Genomic DNA, 18,998 nt, shown 5'->3' on the forward strand with positions numbered 1-18,998 from the left:
CGATGTGGTTTAATTGTTATTAAATAAACAAAAATAATAATTAATAAATATTTATTAAAAAAAATTATGAGGCGTGCACTTTTGGATTTTCCAAATTATTTTTTTATTATACTGTAATCTACTGTATACATACAGAGTAGTAGAATATGTGCTTACATAATATAATATCTGATTGCCAACAAAGTCGCAAGCGTCTAATAGCAATAATTTCCTTTAATATCACCAATCGCGGATTTCCCATCAGCTGATATAATGACCAATATAATAAAGTTTATTTATGAATAAGTTTCTTCCTTATCGGCTACACACTGCAATTCATTTTTAATAAGTGCAAAATCGTTACGTGCGTTTTACACCAAATTTGAAATACATAAAAGTGATTTATTCGCCACTGGTTTAAGCATCTTAGTCCATTGAAATGTTACATTTTTTAGGCCTTACCTTGCGAATTTTAGAGGACGCAATTTTATTTTTTGATGTGTAGGGGGTCAATGTGAAGCTAATATATTGTGGGGTCACCACCCATGTCCCACGGCCGCCATCTTGAAAATAGCGGTTGAAATAGTTTTTGCGATATATCGCACTGTTAGCAGTCGCATATAGTCGCGTAGTTAGTCGCATAGGAAATTTTCGTGTAGTTTCAAGTGAACCAAAATAGAACTTTTAAACGATACATTATTATCTCTTATCGTACACTGTTGATCAAAGGCGGAGTTAACAGCATGACTGGATATGTGTAAAAATAAAACAAAACTTGTAACAAAGTAAGATTTTATTAAATCAAGAGTCAAACATTATTTGTACTTCTCATATACATATGCAATTAATGACAAAGAATAATATTTGTATGGACACAAGAGTTGAGAAAATAATGTACAACCTAGTTTACCTAGTCATATTTATCTAAGGAATTACTTAGAAGGAATTATGGTATAAATTAAGAGATTGCACTTACAAAATATAAATTAACATAGTTACAAAAAGTTACCGGAAAGAAAAAGTAAGCAAATCTTTTACATATTCTTTAAAGAAGCGAAAATGAAATATAACAATATACATAAAAAAAATTGGAAAGTATAGCAAGATTAGTATGTTAGTCCTTATTTTAATAGCTAGCGCTAATTTATTACAGAAAGAAACTATATAAAGCCCTTAACCATTTTATAATATCTTATTAATGTGCCTGCTTACAAATATTTTATATTAGTGGTATTTCCTAAAATAACAATACACATTAAAGGGTTAAGATCGTATTTTTAAGTCGAGAAGATTAATTACGTCCAATAAATTTACGCGTACCTACTGTATACATTATGAACCATAGTACTAGCTGGTCTTGAAAATGTCTATATCCTCAGTAAGTAGTACTTATTAATAAAAAATTATGAATGAATTAATATTATGTTATGTACCTAATCCTTACGAAAAGTAGGAAAATTAAAATTATTATGAAAATTATTAATTTTGAAGTTTAATTCTGATGAAGACAATAACCTAATGGATTTAAAATGAGATTTATATTATTTTATTCATTAAAAATGAGATAAGGATTTGATTCAATTTAAATTCATAAAAATTTTCCGTTTAACAAAATAACCTCGGTGACAATGCAGTAAAAACATGTACATTTCTGTTTTTATTCATTGGCTGTTACGGTGGGAACCCAGTGAAATGGACAATGTGACGGTCTTAAATTAGAGTTTACTTGAAGAGTAAAAGACTGATTGGCACAAGAAGTAAAGCCAATGTTTTGCCCAATGCGCCCGCGCCGTTGCAACCGTCGTAGTCACAGGTTTCACAGAAGATGGTCACTTCATTTGCGCTGTTAGAGGTAGTTGGACAAGTATTTGAGTTGTCGTCTTGACGCTTCCATGTGCAGCCACGGGATACAACTAGCTGGCCGTTGACTGAAATAGAAAAAATATATATTTGTTTCGTTCTACATTTTTTCTGCGCATAAATATTTTCTGATTATGGTGGCGTGAAATCAGTTATTATTTATCATCGTGACATTTTTTACATTACGTTTAATCATATATAGGAATTATATTCATTGAATTAACTATGTATTTCCTCTAATTCTTTCTACATTATTTCATTAGTTATGGATAGTATTCAATTTATGTCGCTTTTTAACTCTATTACTCATCATTATAATCTACCTATTGTTAATTACTTATATAATAACGCAAGAAAATAGGTTAGCATGCACCTCAAGAAGATGATAATAAAATGGTGACTCAGTCAAGTCACTGACGCAACGTTCGTAACAAGGTTAGTTTGGAGATCGCGTAGGAGGTACAATTGCGTATTATGTTCGAACTTAATGAAAAGCAACTTGTTATAATACGCGAAATTTTCAATAGGTAAGTACATGCTTCAAAGAATATCTTGTCATTGTTTTCTTAATGTGATTATCGAAATAAAAACTTGAAAATCCTAATAAAACAAAAATATAGGAATGTCAAATTTCCTATAAGTGAATAAAATCTTTAGGTGGGCGTAGAGCCGATAGATTTTGTCAGATTATTTATTCTGATTATGATAATCTCTGGCCTCTGGGTTATTAGATTTTTGACTGAACGTAATTTTATCTGTCTGTTTCGGAAATCTAAACCAAGACACCACGTTGCGCTAATTTTATTAGATAGGTACCTGAAGTTACTAATAATAAATATACACTTACTCTTCTAATAATAAATTCATAAGGTAACGGCACCAGTGGTGGACAAGCATCCAGTAATGGACAAAATAAATATTAAATTTAAATATTAAGACCAAAATTAACGTTATATAATTTGGCAATACTTAAAATAAAAGTTTGGTTCATAAGCTATCAAAATACGACATTTCATCTTATTCGGCCAAAATGTTTGAAGATGGCAGAACGTTATGTTTAGTTGCTGCGACTCGTTTCGAAGAAATCCGTTTTTACTAAGGAAATCCTTAAGGAAGTGAGGACACAATTTTGGTTATAAGAATTTTTTTATAAATGTTAGCAAAATTTGATATTACTTTTATTTATAGTAGTTAATTGTATGAAATATTACACGATTTAGTATCATGATAGGTTATGTTGTTTAAATAAAATTCTTCAGTGTCCATAACTGGATTTAATTCTATGGATATATCCATTTATGGACATATGTCGAAAATAAACTTTTTTTAAAGGTATTAATTACATGCCCTTTTCTGTATTGTCTTTTCATTCTGATTAATAATATACCTATCACGACGATTTCAAACAAAGGGTTCCAATATTGTACAACAATTGTCCATGACTGGATTTGCTTTGGTTCCTATAATGGACATTGACATTTTTTGTTAAAATTACACTAATGGGTCCAACAACATAATATATATCTACCCATGAAGAATATATTTTAGAACAATGGGTCATTATGTGCTGTGCGACTCGTTCTCGGCTTCATTCTCTATTACTGCGTAGAGAAGTCGCTTACTTATGCGTATTGTAACGTATCTATCATAGAGAGTTCTCTGATGAACTGTTTGGATCGCTGTCTGCTGCTAAATTCCACCACCATATAGCACACACGCTTAAATTTCATCCACACCATCTTGACAACAGTTTAAAAAAAGCTTTTTGCCTCGTGCTACAATTTGGAATCCATATCGATGGACCGATCAAATTAAGGCTGTTGGCGGATTCAGATTGGCGATTCACTTCACGAGTGTAGCGGAATGCCAGGAAACAGAGAGATATGGCGGAATATCGTGAAGCGGGTAACATCTACCCCCCCAAACCTCATGTTGACCACGTTCGCTCTGACGAGAGTGATATGACGAAGAAGAAGAAGTCCCAAAATGGATGGAATGGCAGTACTTTTTTTAGTTATATTTTTCATCCCTGACTTATTGAGAAAAAAAACCCATATTGGTGTTTCTTAACGGACATAACTCGTATTTAACGATGCATTTGTCCAATTTTTGCCTAGAAAATGGAAATTAAGACTGTTTTAAATATTATAACTATGCAAAATAATTAATAAGTACTATTTTTTATAAATACATCCCCGATTTATTGTATTCCAATCATCATTTTCAAGATTCTATTGATGAACTATAAGTCTTCTCCAAGTGTAAATAACTGGAGAAAAAATATTAGGTACAGTCCATAAATGGGTGTTCATAACTGGATGTTGTCCAAAACTGGGTGTCCATCATTAGATTTTCACTGTCCATCACTGGTGCAAAAAAGTGGTTTTTTAATTTATAAATAACTTCATTATTTATGCATTGTAATCTTTTTTCTAACATTGGTTACGTTAAACTAACATTGAACTAAAGGTATAACTTAACAATATCCAATAAAGTTAAAAAACCTACGAGAAATATGCAAAAAACTTCAATTTTTTCCTTAATCTGTACAAGACTGGTGCCGTTACGTTATTATTAAGCTAAAAATAACAGATCAATTTTGTTGACCATGAAACTCATAGAAAATCCAAATGTGTCATTAAAAGCAGGCTTTAAATCGTCACGTAATTAGAGCAATTACAGAACAATAGAATTACCTAGTAGGTACATAAGTTGTCCTCTATTCAAATAAAACGCAAACTCACACTCGTTTTCCGCGTTAAAATTGTATGAGGAACTTAAAAAATATTGACATTGAAGAATTTAAGTGTACAAAATTACTTAGAATTTTCACTTAATAACAGAGCAATTTTGTTGACCATGAAACTCATAGAAAATCCAAATAAAAACTCGCGCTTCGCGCTCGTGATTTTTTAACCTGAAAAACTTGACGACTTTATTTGTTTGCAGGGAACCTTGAGGGAAATGCCAGATAATTTTGAAACTCGTGTGGTATTCGGGGGATTATTTTTCCTTCCCAAATGTCGGCCAATAATTTCACAATTGAATTCAACCTGTCAGTTTGACGTCAACTACCAGAGAAAATTTTCAAAAAATTATCAGTATAATACCACAAATACCATGTAGGTTGTACCACGTGACGTCGAATGGTGCAATTCTATTGGTCGATATTTGGGTCGGAAAAATAATCATAATAATTTACATTTGTCACGTTTAAAATAATGATACCTAGAAACTATTAATTTCGCTTTAAAATCTCATTACAAGTTACAATCGATTAAATAGTGTTCAGTAATTAGAAGCATAGACTTGTTATATTTTAAATTAACTGATACATAGTTATTTCCAGAATTTCTAAATTTATCATTTAACGCTGAAGGAATGAGCGGTAGATATATTAAAATGCAGTAGGCACATATTTAAATAGGTACATAGAAATCCTTGAAAGATGATGATAAAGAGATTCGATGTTTAAAGTGGTATGAGGTATCTATGGAGGTATCCCTAGGACATTTTAAATTCCACGCCTCATACAGATACGGTAGGTACATTATTACTAAAACTTACTTATTTTCTTCTGTTTCTTGCAAGCTGTTTTGGACTGAGTGAGGTAAGGGTAGGTAGCTCCCGCATTCGCGTCACAGTTCTCCAGCCTCAAGTAGCCTGGGTTGATGGCCTGTCCTGGGATGAAGGGGTCGTTACAATCTGGCCTTGATGGGTCCAGGTCTGAAGAACACGACCAGCAACGCACGGCTTCACCTGTAATAAAAAACAGTGATTAAATTACTAGGAAAAATGAAGTGTTGTACGACGTACATTGTTTTGTACTTTGTAGGTACATTGTGTACCGTAAATGGTTATCTAACAATTAACGTTGCTTCGTTGTAAAGTTTTAATGAGTTTTTTTCTTGCAGGAAATTAACTTTTATTTCTACAATAATATAATTAAATACAGCCAAGAAAATTTTAAATTGAATATTTAAAAAATGAGATTAGCGATTTGCGAATTTTTTTCGTCAAAAAATCAAACAAAACAAAACCAATTAAACCATATTGTACTGTGATTTCATCACGACAAACTTGTTTGCTTGTAGTTAACCTACGTAGAATAGTGTTTCCTGTCTGTTATCTTACGTGAAAATAAAGTTGGGTTGGGTATCCTACCTATCTAGTATCTACATAGTATTCTCTTTATACTTTATGCTATTAGGTAAGTATCCTATCTCAAAAAGTACAAAACCAATTTCAATTGCAAGAATATTGTAAGAATAAAATAACCGTAGTTATAAACCCAAAAATAATATTTTAGTTAATTATATAATGTACATACATATAAAAAACTTGACGAATAAAACGTAGGTATCACGTTTTTTATTTTTCCTCCTTAGCTACCTACTTTGATTCATTACGTATTTACAGAGGTAATTTTAACCGATGTCACGTGTTATGTTAAACGTAGTCTATCTATAACCATGCGTCATTTTTATGAAACAATGCCTTCGTGTTATAGTAACTCTATAATACTTTGGTTGATCGACTTCTTTAAAAAATAAAAAGGTACGAGAACTTTTCGCTAGGTACCCATATTATACATTGCAATCCTCTACACTCTACAGTAAGTCAGAACAGTCGACGTGGTTCTTTTTATGGGGCGCTTACAGCTGTCTACGGGAGAAACTAGAAGTATTAAAGAAACGCTATATAATTATACCGCAAATACGTACCTACCTACATTGTTTATCACTACATAGTATAAAACAAAGTCGCTTTCTCTGTCCCTATGTCCCTATGTATGCTTAAATCTTTAAAACTACGCAACGGATTTTGATGCGGTTTTTTTTATAGATAAAGTGATTCAAGAGGAAGCTTTTAGTATATAATTTATGTATTAGGTTTTAGACAAAGCGGGCGAAGCCGCGGGCGGTAAGCTAGTAAGTGATAAACAGAACTTATTATTACAGTCAATGTTATGGTCTACCTAGCAACAATAATATCATTTTCATTTGAAGGAAATAAACATATTTTCAAGGTTCAACAATGATCACGATCACAATAAACGTAGGTATAAAAAGTTAATAGGTTCTTTTCAAGGCCCTTAAGGGTGCGTATAAAGCAAAATTACCAATCTTCTATTAGATGATACGTGTAATATTCAAGACCAAATCTAAAAAATAAAATATATATCAAACTAGATGATATGTTCAACGATTCTGTTTAATCAAAAACATAAAATATTAAAATTTACTCGATAAAAAAAAAATCACCAAGTTAGCTCTAATTTTCACACTTTTACGTTTTCTACTTGACATGGTAATACTTATTATGATTTTTTTTTCATAAACAATTATATTAAAACATTTGCAAGATATTTGTCAGAGCATTTTGTGTAATTACTTTTAGTTTTGGTTTTATCTGCGATAAACCACTTTTGGCGCTCTTTTTTTCTCGAGATAAACGTTTGGTTTTGTCACGATAAAAGTGGTTTATCGCAGATAAAACCAAAACTAAAAGTAATTACACAAAATGCTCTGACAAATATCTTGCAAATGTTTTAATATAATTGTTTATGAAAAAAAAATCATAATAAGTATTACCATGTCAAGTAGAAAACGTAAAAGTGTGAAAATTAGAGCTAACTTGGTGATTTTTTTTTATCGAGTCAATTTTAATATTTTATGTTTTTGATTGAACAGAATCGTTGAACATATCATCTAGTTTGATATATATTTTATTTTTTAGATTTGGTCTTGAATATTACACGTATCATCTAATAGAAGATTGGTAATTTTGCTTTATACGCACCCTTAACGGTGCGTGATGACAGAAGAGTTTTTCTTGACACGCAGCGTTGGACGTACACAATAGAAATTGGTACTGGTTTCCTTACATAATGTGTTTCCTTGGCTGTATTACGATCACGTGCAAATATGAACGGTAAACTATGTAAATTCTGGCAGGTATGTCGAAATGGTCTTGGCCCTCGACATTTTAAACACCATCGACAATTTGGTCAAAGTTTACGTCATCACTCCACGCGTGAACTCAACTTCCATACATTAGCACCTGCCTATGTATTAATTATGTTTTCGTTAACTTTTTGTTGGAACTGCTGGTTTATCTTATTATTATTCATAAGATAATTTGAATATTTTATTCTTGCTGTTAACAATACGTCGTGTTTTTTTACAATGATGATGAGTTCTAATAGACGTAACTAAGTAGGTATAAGTTGACAGTCGAAGGTTCTAGTCTAGACTACGAATTTGTTTGAGATATATTCATGTTATTGTGTGTGAATATATGTCGATAAAATGTAGATCATTGTATGAAATACCGATGGAAAATAAATAAGATTGTATTTTCCTACGTGAGACAAGTGACAATTATGAGAAAACAACCAACATTGCATTCATTGTCTAGATATACATATATATAATGAGTTACATAGTTGCCTACGTAGTACGTACACCTATGTATAACTTTCCTTTAGAAATACTATTTATTCATCAATATATCATATCATTACCTAGGAATGTTTATGTATTTGTATTACCTACCTATACAGCGATTTTACCATTCTTTTTTTTTATCCAATTCATTTTCAATCCAATACGTATTTTTAAAATTACTGTAGAAATAACATTTAATATAGACGCAATAATTTACTCATTAACTAATTTCCTTTGTCAATAGCGTGCTTCATTACCATTACCAATAAATAATGATCTAATAAAAATGTCGTTAATTTACAATTATGTCCATCGCCTATTCATTGTTTCTACGCATATTTTAATTAAAAAGTTGAGCAAATACGTAGGTACCTAAGTACCTACCTACCTAGTTTGTGTACAAAAGTAATTGTGCCTCTGTCATTAAAATAGGTACCTAACTAATTGAGGTCAATCATATATAGGTTTAAACTTTAAACGCACACCCCAGAGGAAAATGTCATAGATTTTCATGTGAGGACTGAGTTAGGTAAATTATCTAGTTAATGATAATTATTTTTATCGATATATTAATAAAAAATAACTACCTATAGCAAAACTTTCTTACTCATTTTTACCACGAAAATTGTCTTGTAATTTTTGAATCTAAATTTATAAATTTAAGTAGGTAGGTATTTGAAGTTAGATATGGCATTGTATTGTTAAACAGCACAAAAACGAAATGTATTTATAAGATTTAAATTTACATTTTACATTAAATACATATCCACTCAAGTATTTTTCACGAATTTACACACCTATTAATAAACTATATGTTTTCTCAAGTGTGCAAGTTAGTGTTAGTAAGTGTGTACAAGTTAAATAATTTTACTATCAGGAGACATTCCATTTTAACTAACATATAATACAACATATAAAAGGTATCCACATAATATAACCAGTTTAATAAATAATGAGTATATTCAATTTTAAACGCGGAAGTGATCGCAAGCGTCGATATAAGTACTGAAAGAAGTAAATACTAAAATAAAAACATTCATTACAACAATACCCTACTAGTAGGGTCACAGATGTGTTCTATGTGTATTTTTCTTTGACCTACTTATCAAAATTTCCACTTAAATAATTCAAAAGGTGCACAAACTATTAATCACGTTACAATACTATCAATACGTGTTAATGGAGCTATGGTACTGTTTGCCAAATAAGCGAACAATTCCTAGAAAATGTTCTGGAGCTGCCAAGAAGTTGAATAAAGATATTTTATATTGAGGTGAAACTGTACTTGAATATTTGTCGAACATATTTATCTATTATTAATTAAACTTCTACGTACTTATAGTCTTTTCGAATTCACAAATTATTTTTTTTTTGCTAGCCTAAATACTTTAACCATTTGCAAGACCATTAAATTAATGTGTCCACGAGAAAATCCACGCTAAATCCAAATCGACACAATGGCACGCCGCACGACTTTGATATTATTACATATTATAAAATTATATTTTTTGGAAATATAAAGCTTTTTAACTACGCGGATTAAACATAAATCTGCGCAAAACCTATTTTCATTATTCAGGTAGTTACGGTCTACCAACCAAATTAAAGTAATGGAATTTTTTTTATTATTATATTTATTTGCTTGACTATATTATATGATAAAACAAAAATTACTAAGTGCTCCTTTGTTAATAGAAAATAAAAAAGGAACTGTTTCATCAAATAAACCAAAATTAGATAATGTATGATTACTGTCTGGTAAATCCTCATTAATTTTATTGAACGACTTTCATTGAAAAGAGCAATTTGTCTCCTTCCGGTCTTAAAGACCCTTAATGTTATTTAATTTATCGCTCAATGTAGTGACAATATCAATAAAATAGAATAGGGGAGAAATTTGTCTCAGGCTTCGAGATATATTTTTTTTGAGAACTTTTTAAAGTCATATATTTTACCATTTACTTTGTATATTTTATTATTTCCAAGGCCAATGCCAAGCTTTGCGATTCCCACATAATAAAAATAATTTGGAAAATCCAAAAGTGCACGCCTCATAATTTTTTTTTAATAAATATTTTTAATTATTATTTTTGTTTATTTAATAACAATTAAACCACATCGAATCAGACCCTGAAAAATGAAAGGGTTCTATTCCTGAGCATACTCAAGCGTAAGAGAAAAAAAAAGACTCGATTAGTAAAGTATTTCGGTCGCTATCGTGTTAACAAGAAAAAAGATCCGCACATACAGACACACGGACGTCCAAGACAGAACTTTTTTAAACTGTTTTTTAACTAGTTTAAATAACAAAAATGACATCAAAAATATCATGAACGTTAAAAATAGTGTTTTTTCTTAATATGTGTGTGTATGTTTTATCTTACAAGTGCAATGTATGATACATAAAGACATTTTAAGTTTGAAAAATCAGATGTTTTGCGCGAAGCGACAGTAGTACCCACCTCAACGCTTCGCTTATGAGGCGTGCAATACAATGAAATAAAAATACACATACAAATTATGATAAAAAGTAAAAACACAAAAAGTGGATGTAATTTTAATTACAGATATTGTTATTACAAATTATAATTTTAGAACTCGCACATTAGGTAGGTACCTACTACATACATCGCAGATTACGTACCTAACTACCTAGGTACCAGTTATTTCAATAACTACTACCGATTTTTACACTCGATTCATGTACCGATTGTTATCCAGAGTAACTATGACATTTTTAATTTTAATTATGATTTTCATTACCATCTTCCGTTTAGCATGTTGATAGTTAATCCTTCAACGGAAGTAGACCACAGACAATGGGCCTATCCATGACCTCATTAATTGAAACTTTAAAGCAACGGCCTTACTAATTGGCGAATAAGGTGGTACTCGTTCATAGTAGATAATTGTCCTTGCTCTTTTAGTAGTAAACACGAAAGCCGGTTTGTTTAGTTGTGATGGAGCAGTAATGTGCCTAATCTTTATCGTTTACTGGCCGACCTGTCCTCGTACTATGATGTCTTAAAGCAGTATTATTGCCAGTGTGAATAAATGACAGCTATAAAGGTTTAGAGCCATCACTTTCTCACGCTGGAAATAATACTACTATCAGGCCTGCAACATTTCCCAAGGGGTAAACATTAACCAGAGGTTCAGTTAGGGATATCAAAATGGACTATATAAAATATATTAAATGCAATATGGTTTTAAAGCACTTGTATGTCTTTCAATACTACAAAATCTTACATGAACTAAAAACTGTTCCGATTGATCAAAGTAATCATAAAATGCATATAATTATAAGAAGCGTAAACTCTGTAACACCTAAGTCAAGGTAAAAGTAAGAATGGCCTTCTTTCAACAAACGTACTCCGACTTCCAGTTAAAATTAAATATACTACTAATTAAATTAATATAGATCTCACCTAATCTAATAGCCAGTGTGAGTCACTATAGCTGACCCCTGACACAGCTACAATGGGTCATGGTTTTCTTAATGAGGTGACATTAACTGTGTTGCATGTGTGCATTCTATGCGATATAAGTAACATAGTTTCTATAGCGCTCGTAAGCATTATCACAGAATCTCTCTTGTGATTTCTGCAGTGAACCCCGTTTTCGACTGAATTTTTAAACAATTTTAAAATTTTTGCATAACGCTAAGGATGATTTTTTTTTATATTTCAAGTTTGTTTTGCGTAAATTTGTAAAGACGATTTTGAAATCGTCATATATTTTCGGAGACTAGTAGGTCTACTAACTTACGACTTACGGAAAAATAGGTGCGAAATCAAATACCAGCAGCTTACAAATAAGATATTCGAAAAGCTCACTTACAATCTAATCATCATCTCTTTATACCACAGACCATAGAAATCTAAATAACAAGACACATAGAAGTGCTATAATGTCATAATTCATATGAAAACCGCTGTCGCCAAAATCAACACATTTAAACCGATAGCTAAACAGTACACACAAGTAAACTATGCCTTTTATTGGACAGCTTGATTTTAGTGAAAACTAACTTAAATATTAAATTAAGCTTTTTAATATGTATCCTAACGCACGAATTTACGGTTTATTTTAGAATAACATCCCTAAGTATATGAGACGTTTTGTTTCTTTTTGTTCCAATACGAAAAAATTCGGCTTTTCTACAACAGAAGTTGTCAATTTTCAATAGATATAACCACAGTATTACCATTATTTCCTACAGTAGTGCGACGAATGTACTTGTGCAGAGAAACGGAGGGGAACTGGCGGGGGTCGGGCGACGCGGGCCGCGTAAAGCAAACACGCTTAGTTTGCTTTACCTAGCGCGAAAGGATGACGCAGTCGTATTTTTTGTGTAATAATTTTATTATACATAGGTACTTACATATTCTATTATGGCGCGCACAAACTGTTCGGTTTACGGATGTAAATCTACATTGAAATCCCAGAAGGAAACAATATTTCAGAAAGATTCTATTAATTGTATCTGTTGAATTAAAATCAAATCTATGTATATATGTTGTCCTCATTATTTTCTAATCAGATTGTACATCCCAATGCGAATGTATTACTTAGTTAAATGTTATAATATACAATTAAGAACATCCAAAAATAAAGTGTCCACGTAAATAATATTTAGCAGTGCAATATCTGTAATTATATATTTATGAACAAATAATTACATCAGATTTAATAATCGCAATTATTTTGAATGTACATATGAATAAAGATTTCATCATAATATTAATAATCACAATTGTTTTATTTCCCATTTGTTGCAACCCTAGCGTATTTTCGTGTGGCAGCGTCATTACCTACGCTGGCGGCGGCATCGCGTGACATCAAAGGCGATTCCTTACTGTAGGAAATAATGGTAATACTGTGATATAACTTTGAACATAAACTCATAGAAATAAGGTTGAAATTTGTGTTAAACGTGATAATAAGAATGCTAGACTGTGTCATTCATTGTTATTTCGATTACTATGGTGACACTCGTAATACTTGTAAATATTCTATAATTTTAAGGAAAAACGGCATTATTTCTAAAAAAGAAATATTTACCGATGAAATATTATTCCTTTATTAGTATAATTACAACTTGTGGAAGAATTTCCGCAATGGGATATGCTGAAACACACCATGTTTATACACATACGTCTCCAGAGCAACTGAACAGTGACGAACACGCTGGTGTTGTGAAAGTCACCTGAGTGGCGACAAGGTCACGCGCGCTTACGACTTCTAGTGTCTTGTTATTTAGATTTCTATGCCACAGACATATGTGCATTGATACATGTATGTGCTTTATAGGTACTATTTATATGTCAATAGCATTGACAATGGGCATTAATTTACAATAATGGTGTGATTTGCCATCGTTCAAACACAATGAGAATTCTATTGGGGTCTTAACTTTTTTATTGATTCCCATTAGGCATGCGGGCTTTCTGATAAAATATATTGAAAATTATCACTAAAACTAACGATGGAGCCTAGTCAAGATCTCCGTAGTATATATTTGACGCTTTTGCAACTATTTTGCTAAATACTTCAGCCTTGTTCAACAGAGACTGTAATTACCTTGATCGTATAAATTGCTCCTAATGATTCCTGTGTTATTTATCAAGCAAATTTCGTAACACGTAGGGACATTACCGTGGTCATATTTTTAGATGGCTAAATATACGTGTGACAGGGCCGTGTGCGAACGGATACGATGTTCAAAGATATATTTTGTTTACACAAAGTTCTAGTTGCTGTTTTTAATTAGTACCAAAATTTATATGTGAATTAGTTCACGAACTTTGAATTCGTGGTATTTCTTCTTCGCATTTGTACACGTTCGTGAAATTTGAGACCGACAATAAGTAAAGTAATTATATTTGGCAAGGGAAGCCATGTTTAACAACACCATATTATTCATGAATAGCTGTTGGTCATGTCTCTGTAAATAAAATATTTATAAAATATAATAGATATTATGTTTATTTAATGAATCAGCAGACTGAAGTTGTATAAATTATACGAAACATTATATTAACCATAATTTGATACGTTGATTACGAAATCATGAAACAGGTTTGTTAAATGAAATGTTATGAGGATGTTGTTTTAAATAGCTTCGATATAGGTATTTGTAGGTTCCTACGTATAATATGAACACAGCTAAGATTACTGAAATAAGATTGCTTTTGCATGATATTATATCACGTGTGTTTAATATTTAAAGGGATGTATAAAACCTCACTGGTGTAAAAATTTTAACGATTTACGCATGACGTTTATGTAGGTTACGATATTGTAAACATTGTATTTTATATTAGCTTCCGTAGCATTGAGATAGCTGAACGATGTCTTATACGGAGTGCCAAGGACAGAATGCATTTATGAATTAATGTTCTGAGTGAATGAAGTACCATGTCCTCTTGTAGGGAAAATTATATATTTGAGATATTCATAACTAATATATTTTTAAAGTTATAAGTAAGTAGTTATTGTACTTGTAGTTATTGTAATTACGTATTTTTTACTGACCGAATTTTCCGTATGGATAAGGAGGTGTGAGTGGCCATTCTGTACCCTATGTACCTACCTTTATTTATTTAATAAACTAGAATCTACTGGGGCTCGAAACTAGAATCACAGATTAGGATATACGATCGTGTGTTTACCATCTTATCGAGGATAATATTTAATACTGTAGGTACAATTTATTACGCTCACAATAATATGTGGAATCTACGCCTCCGTGTGTGTTACCAATCAAGATTTACAACTACGCCGTAGCAAATATTTAATAACATTTTTGCACTCATAGTAATCGTTGTACTCTTCGGTGTTAATTTATTGTGTCAACTCTTAGAAGGATTATTTGTATAAAATGAATAAAATATCTAAATAAGAAAACATATCGAAGTATTGTTGATGACGCTGAATATCTCGTACTAAAAAAACAATTTTATGCTGTTTCAAATTTCATAGAAGTTTCATACTGTTTTGCTTTAAAATTAATGACAACAATTTTATCTAAGTAGGTACTTGATTTTAAGTAGCTGATATGAATACAAATATATAAAATCAATGGATTATAAATGTAGGTGAGGAGAGATAATACCTATGTAGGTACTAAATATTCTATATTATAATAAATGATGAGATCATACACAAGTTATTTTTCCTAGTTCTTCCCCTTTGTTTATTCGTGTGGGTTTGGGGTGTATTTCAATTACTACGGGTAAACCCTGCATAGTTATTGCTGCCTTTAATATAGGAGAATGAGGGTTGGTAACATTTTGAGAGGGTGATAGGTGAACTGTTTTAAGTTGGGGTGAAACCATAAAAACGTTTTCGTCATTACCACTTTTTGGGATGCATAAATGAGAATTTTGTTTTAATGTTGTTCTGGTATGTTCTTTGAAACATCCAAAATTGTAATTTATATTTAATAATTGATTTTTAATTATATTGTCGTCATTCTTCCAGCTAATGTTTCGTTAAGTCAGTTATGAGTATAAAATGGTTGTTGTGGTTCTTATTTTAAAATTTTCTTACACCAATTCAGAGCAAAATATAAATGGTAAGGTATACCCATGGTAAGAACATAATAATAACTGCTATCCAATATCAGGTATTCTTATCTATATTCACTTTCTTTTTTCTAAGTGTGATGTAGATTATGTAGGTACTATCTAACTGTTCGTAAATGTAGGCATAGTATGGAATTCAGGTCATCAATGAAATGCTTAATCACTAATATTATACAGCTGAAGAGTTTGTTTGTTTGAACGCGCTAATCTCAGGAACCAGACCAGTACGATTTGAAAAATTCTTTTCGTAAATGTAGGCATAGTATGGAATTCAGGTCATCAATGAAATGCTTTAAAATCACTAATATTATAAAGCTGAAGAGTTTGTTTGTTTGAACGCGCTAATCTCAGGAACTAGTACGATTTGAAAAATTCTTCTCGTAAATGTAGGCATAGTGTGGAATTCAGGTCATCAATGAAATGCTTAATCTATAGGTACTAATATTATAAAGCTGAAGAGTTTGTTTGTTTGTTTGAAACCGCTAATCTCAGGAACTTCTGGTCCGATTTGAAAAATTATTTTGGTGTTAGATAGCCCATTTATCGAGGAAGGCTATAACGCTTATAATATTATATCATCACGCTAAGACCAACAGGAGCGAAGCCACGTGCCACAGCTAGTGCATCATAAAAGTGATTCTTATAAGAATCCAGTAAGAATCAACTCAACTTCTCCATATAAAAGAGACGTATTACAATTTACAACAATAAATATAATTTATAGTTTCTCCATACAGAATTGGGAATTCCGAATTTTAATTTCTTTAAAATTTTTAAGATTCAAGAGAAAGTTCAGCAGTATGCTGCATTCGGATGAGAAAAAATTAAAAAACATATATTTATCTGTTTATCTGTGTCAGATTGACCTAAAGTACCTACTAACTTAAAAGTGAAAGTCGCCTATGTGCGGACGTAACATGTCGCAATCCGCACCGTAACAGTTCCCTCTCTAGTTCATCGTACTTTTATTAAGTCCACAGAGTATTCAAAACATACCACAGTCCACAGATTATGCAACTTATTTTGCTGACTTTCAAAGCCTCAAGAACGATTGGCCGATTCGACTGGATTCGATTAATAGAATGTTGTTGATGAACATTGTAATAAAATACTGCGCAAAAGGCTTTATGTTGCTGCTGTTTAAACAAATTGAAATTGGGTTTACTTATAATTATTGTTCATCATTTTTGTAAGATAAGGACACGATTAATGGAAGAATAATAATTATTATCTTTGTAGAGCTAACTTTATGTGTTGGTACGTAGTAGGCACCTACTATTTTAATTAGGTATGTATATTCTGTGGTAGCTATTGGTATAAAAACTTTACCAAAAATTACCTATATAGTATAGGTACCTAGTAGTGTAGGTATCCTTAAGAGTTTGAGTTTTTAAAAAGATACCATATCCGAGTAAACACAATAATACCTATAAGATTACAAAATGTATCATAAACTTGTCTCGGACCGGTTCATTGTGATAAATTGCGGTGCATTATCATAATTGCAAATATTATTCTTGATAAGGATGAATTGATAAATCGCGTGTATTCTGAGGTAAATGGTAACAATATGCCGAGCATATCACATATCTTGAAATAGAAATACAAGAGTTGAAGTTATTCTGATTCTGATTTTATATTTTAATTGTACCTAACTAGCTGTAGGAACCATGTTTTGTGAAAAAAAAAAGAATACCTACAACCGCTTCGTCTGCTCACAAACAGAACTAATAAGAAATATAGAACTGTACCTACTCGTTTAATATGCGCAAAGGTTTTTAATGTGTTTTGCGAGTTTCTAATCTCGTTTTACCGGTTTTAAAGAATTGGCTTATTAAGTTGCGCACACGCCCATAACAAAACGTTAGCTTAAAAATTGTTGGCGCGCAAAATATATGCAGAATTGTCATTGAATGTTGATTGACAACAATGAGTGGGTGTACCACACTATCTAAATAAATGCGTTTGCACATTTATGAATAAAACATACTACGACCATAAATTTAACAATCCCATTTTCAAAATATTAAAAAACGAATGCGTCATACAAAAACAATAAATCGACCCAATAAACCAGTTGGTTCTTTAATCATAAGTTGTAAAAAAATAAATTGATACTTACTGCTTTTTACAACCAAGGCAAACAATAACACAGGCACAATAATAGCAACCTTGGCCATTTCGAAAAATGCACTACACGGCCACACGTTCTAAATATACAAAACGGAATATAACACGATCGGTTCGCAGCGATCGTAAGCAACAAATGCCAGCTTGACTTGCACCAACCTAACCGCTCACCGCCTCGCCTTCATGACGAACGGAATGTTTTTTAATCTATGTGTTCGTGCATTCGTGACAGATATTTTGGCGGATTAAAATTGAAGAGGATTTTATAAAATTACATCAGGTAGATAAGTAATAAGACTCATAGATACATAGAGCACACAAAAAATCAGTGTTGTAAATATTGATTTATAATATTCTTCAATGCAACCACCACCAATATAATCATAAAACGAGTAACAGATATCTACAAAGATATTGGCGAACATAATATAAAGAACTCACTGAAAATTTGTAAGGCTTATGCCATAAAGTAATGGAAAAAGTAGGTCAAAACTACCCCATAATTCCTTCCAATTTATCAGGGCTGAAAAAACATTTTCACAACAACCATTTTTATAGTCGGGACAGTCTCCCTCAGGTCAGTGACCTTCATTATAATGTGGTGCGTGATGCCAGCGATTCGTTTTGATGACCCAGATTTAACTGATCAAACACTTTCTGGTGGACGAAAGTTTGCTGTTTACGCAAAGCAAACCTATAAATATTGAGACATTTCTATCCCTGTTTATTTGATAGTATTTATCTAGTACATATTTAATATTTAGTTAGGTTTATAACCATCTAGTAATCTAATAAACATAACAGTTATTAATTTAATCTCAGTTAAGAGTTTGTTTGAAAGCTATGACTGTTGATAGCTTTTCCGTTATAAAGTTTTCATGTGTTCTTAAATAAACGTTATTGATTTTCACTAAAGTTATATTATCATAACATAATCAATTTCTTAATACAATCTACTTTCAAAGAATACCGTTAACATTTGTTATTGTTA

At 31.5% G+C, this 18,998-nt stretch overlaps 1 protein-coding gene across 1 annotated transcript; it reads right to left on the reverse strand.

The window, feature by feature from the left end:
• Positions 1-754: 754 nt before the first annotated feature.
• LOC149481141 (UPAR/Ly6 domain-containing protein twit-like) lies at positions 755-18,158 on the reverse strand. The gene is made up of 3 exons (XM_089705670.1): positions 18,000-18,158; positions 5,407-5,598; positions 755-1,907 (listed from the first exon to the last, which is right to left on the reverse strand). Exons 1-3 carry the CDS (start codon positions 18,055-18,057, stop codon positions 1,702-1,704), a joined length of 456 nt encoding a protein of 151 aa, XP_089561796.1. The 5' UTR covers positions 18,058-18,158; the 3' UTR covers positions 755-1,701.
• Positions 18,159-18,998: the final 840 nt, after the last annotated feature.

The sequence above is a fragment of the Colias philodice genome, chromosome 17 (genome assembly GCF_061535455.1).
Source record: "Colias philodice isolate Cphi_HAF_F1 chromosome 17, ilColPhil1 Martin Lab GWU primary, whole genome shotgun sequence".
Taxonomy (NCBI): domain Eukaryota; kingdom Metazoa; phylum Arthropoda; class Insecta; order Lepidoptera; family Pieridae; genus Colias; species Colias philodice.

Coding starts and splice junctions, on each gene's coding strand:
- LOC149481141 (XM_089705670.1), bottom strand. CDS start 18,057: ATGGCCAAGGTTGCTATTATTGTGCCTGTGTTATTGTTTGCCTTGGTT. Junction 5,599..17,999: donor TGCCTTGGTTGTAAAAAGCA/GTAAGTATCAAT, acceptor TTTTTATTACAG/GTGAAGCCGTGCGTTGCTGG. Junction 1,908..5,406: donor CAAGAAACAGAAGAAAATAA/GTAAGTTTTAGT, acceptor TTTCTATTTCAG/TCAACGGCCAGCTAGTTGTA.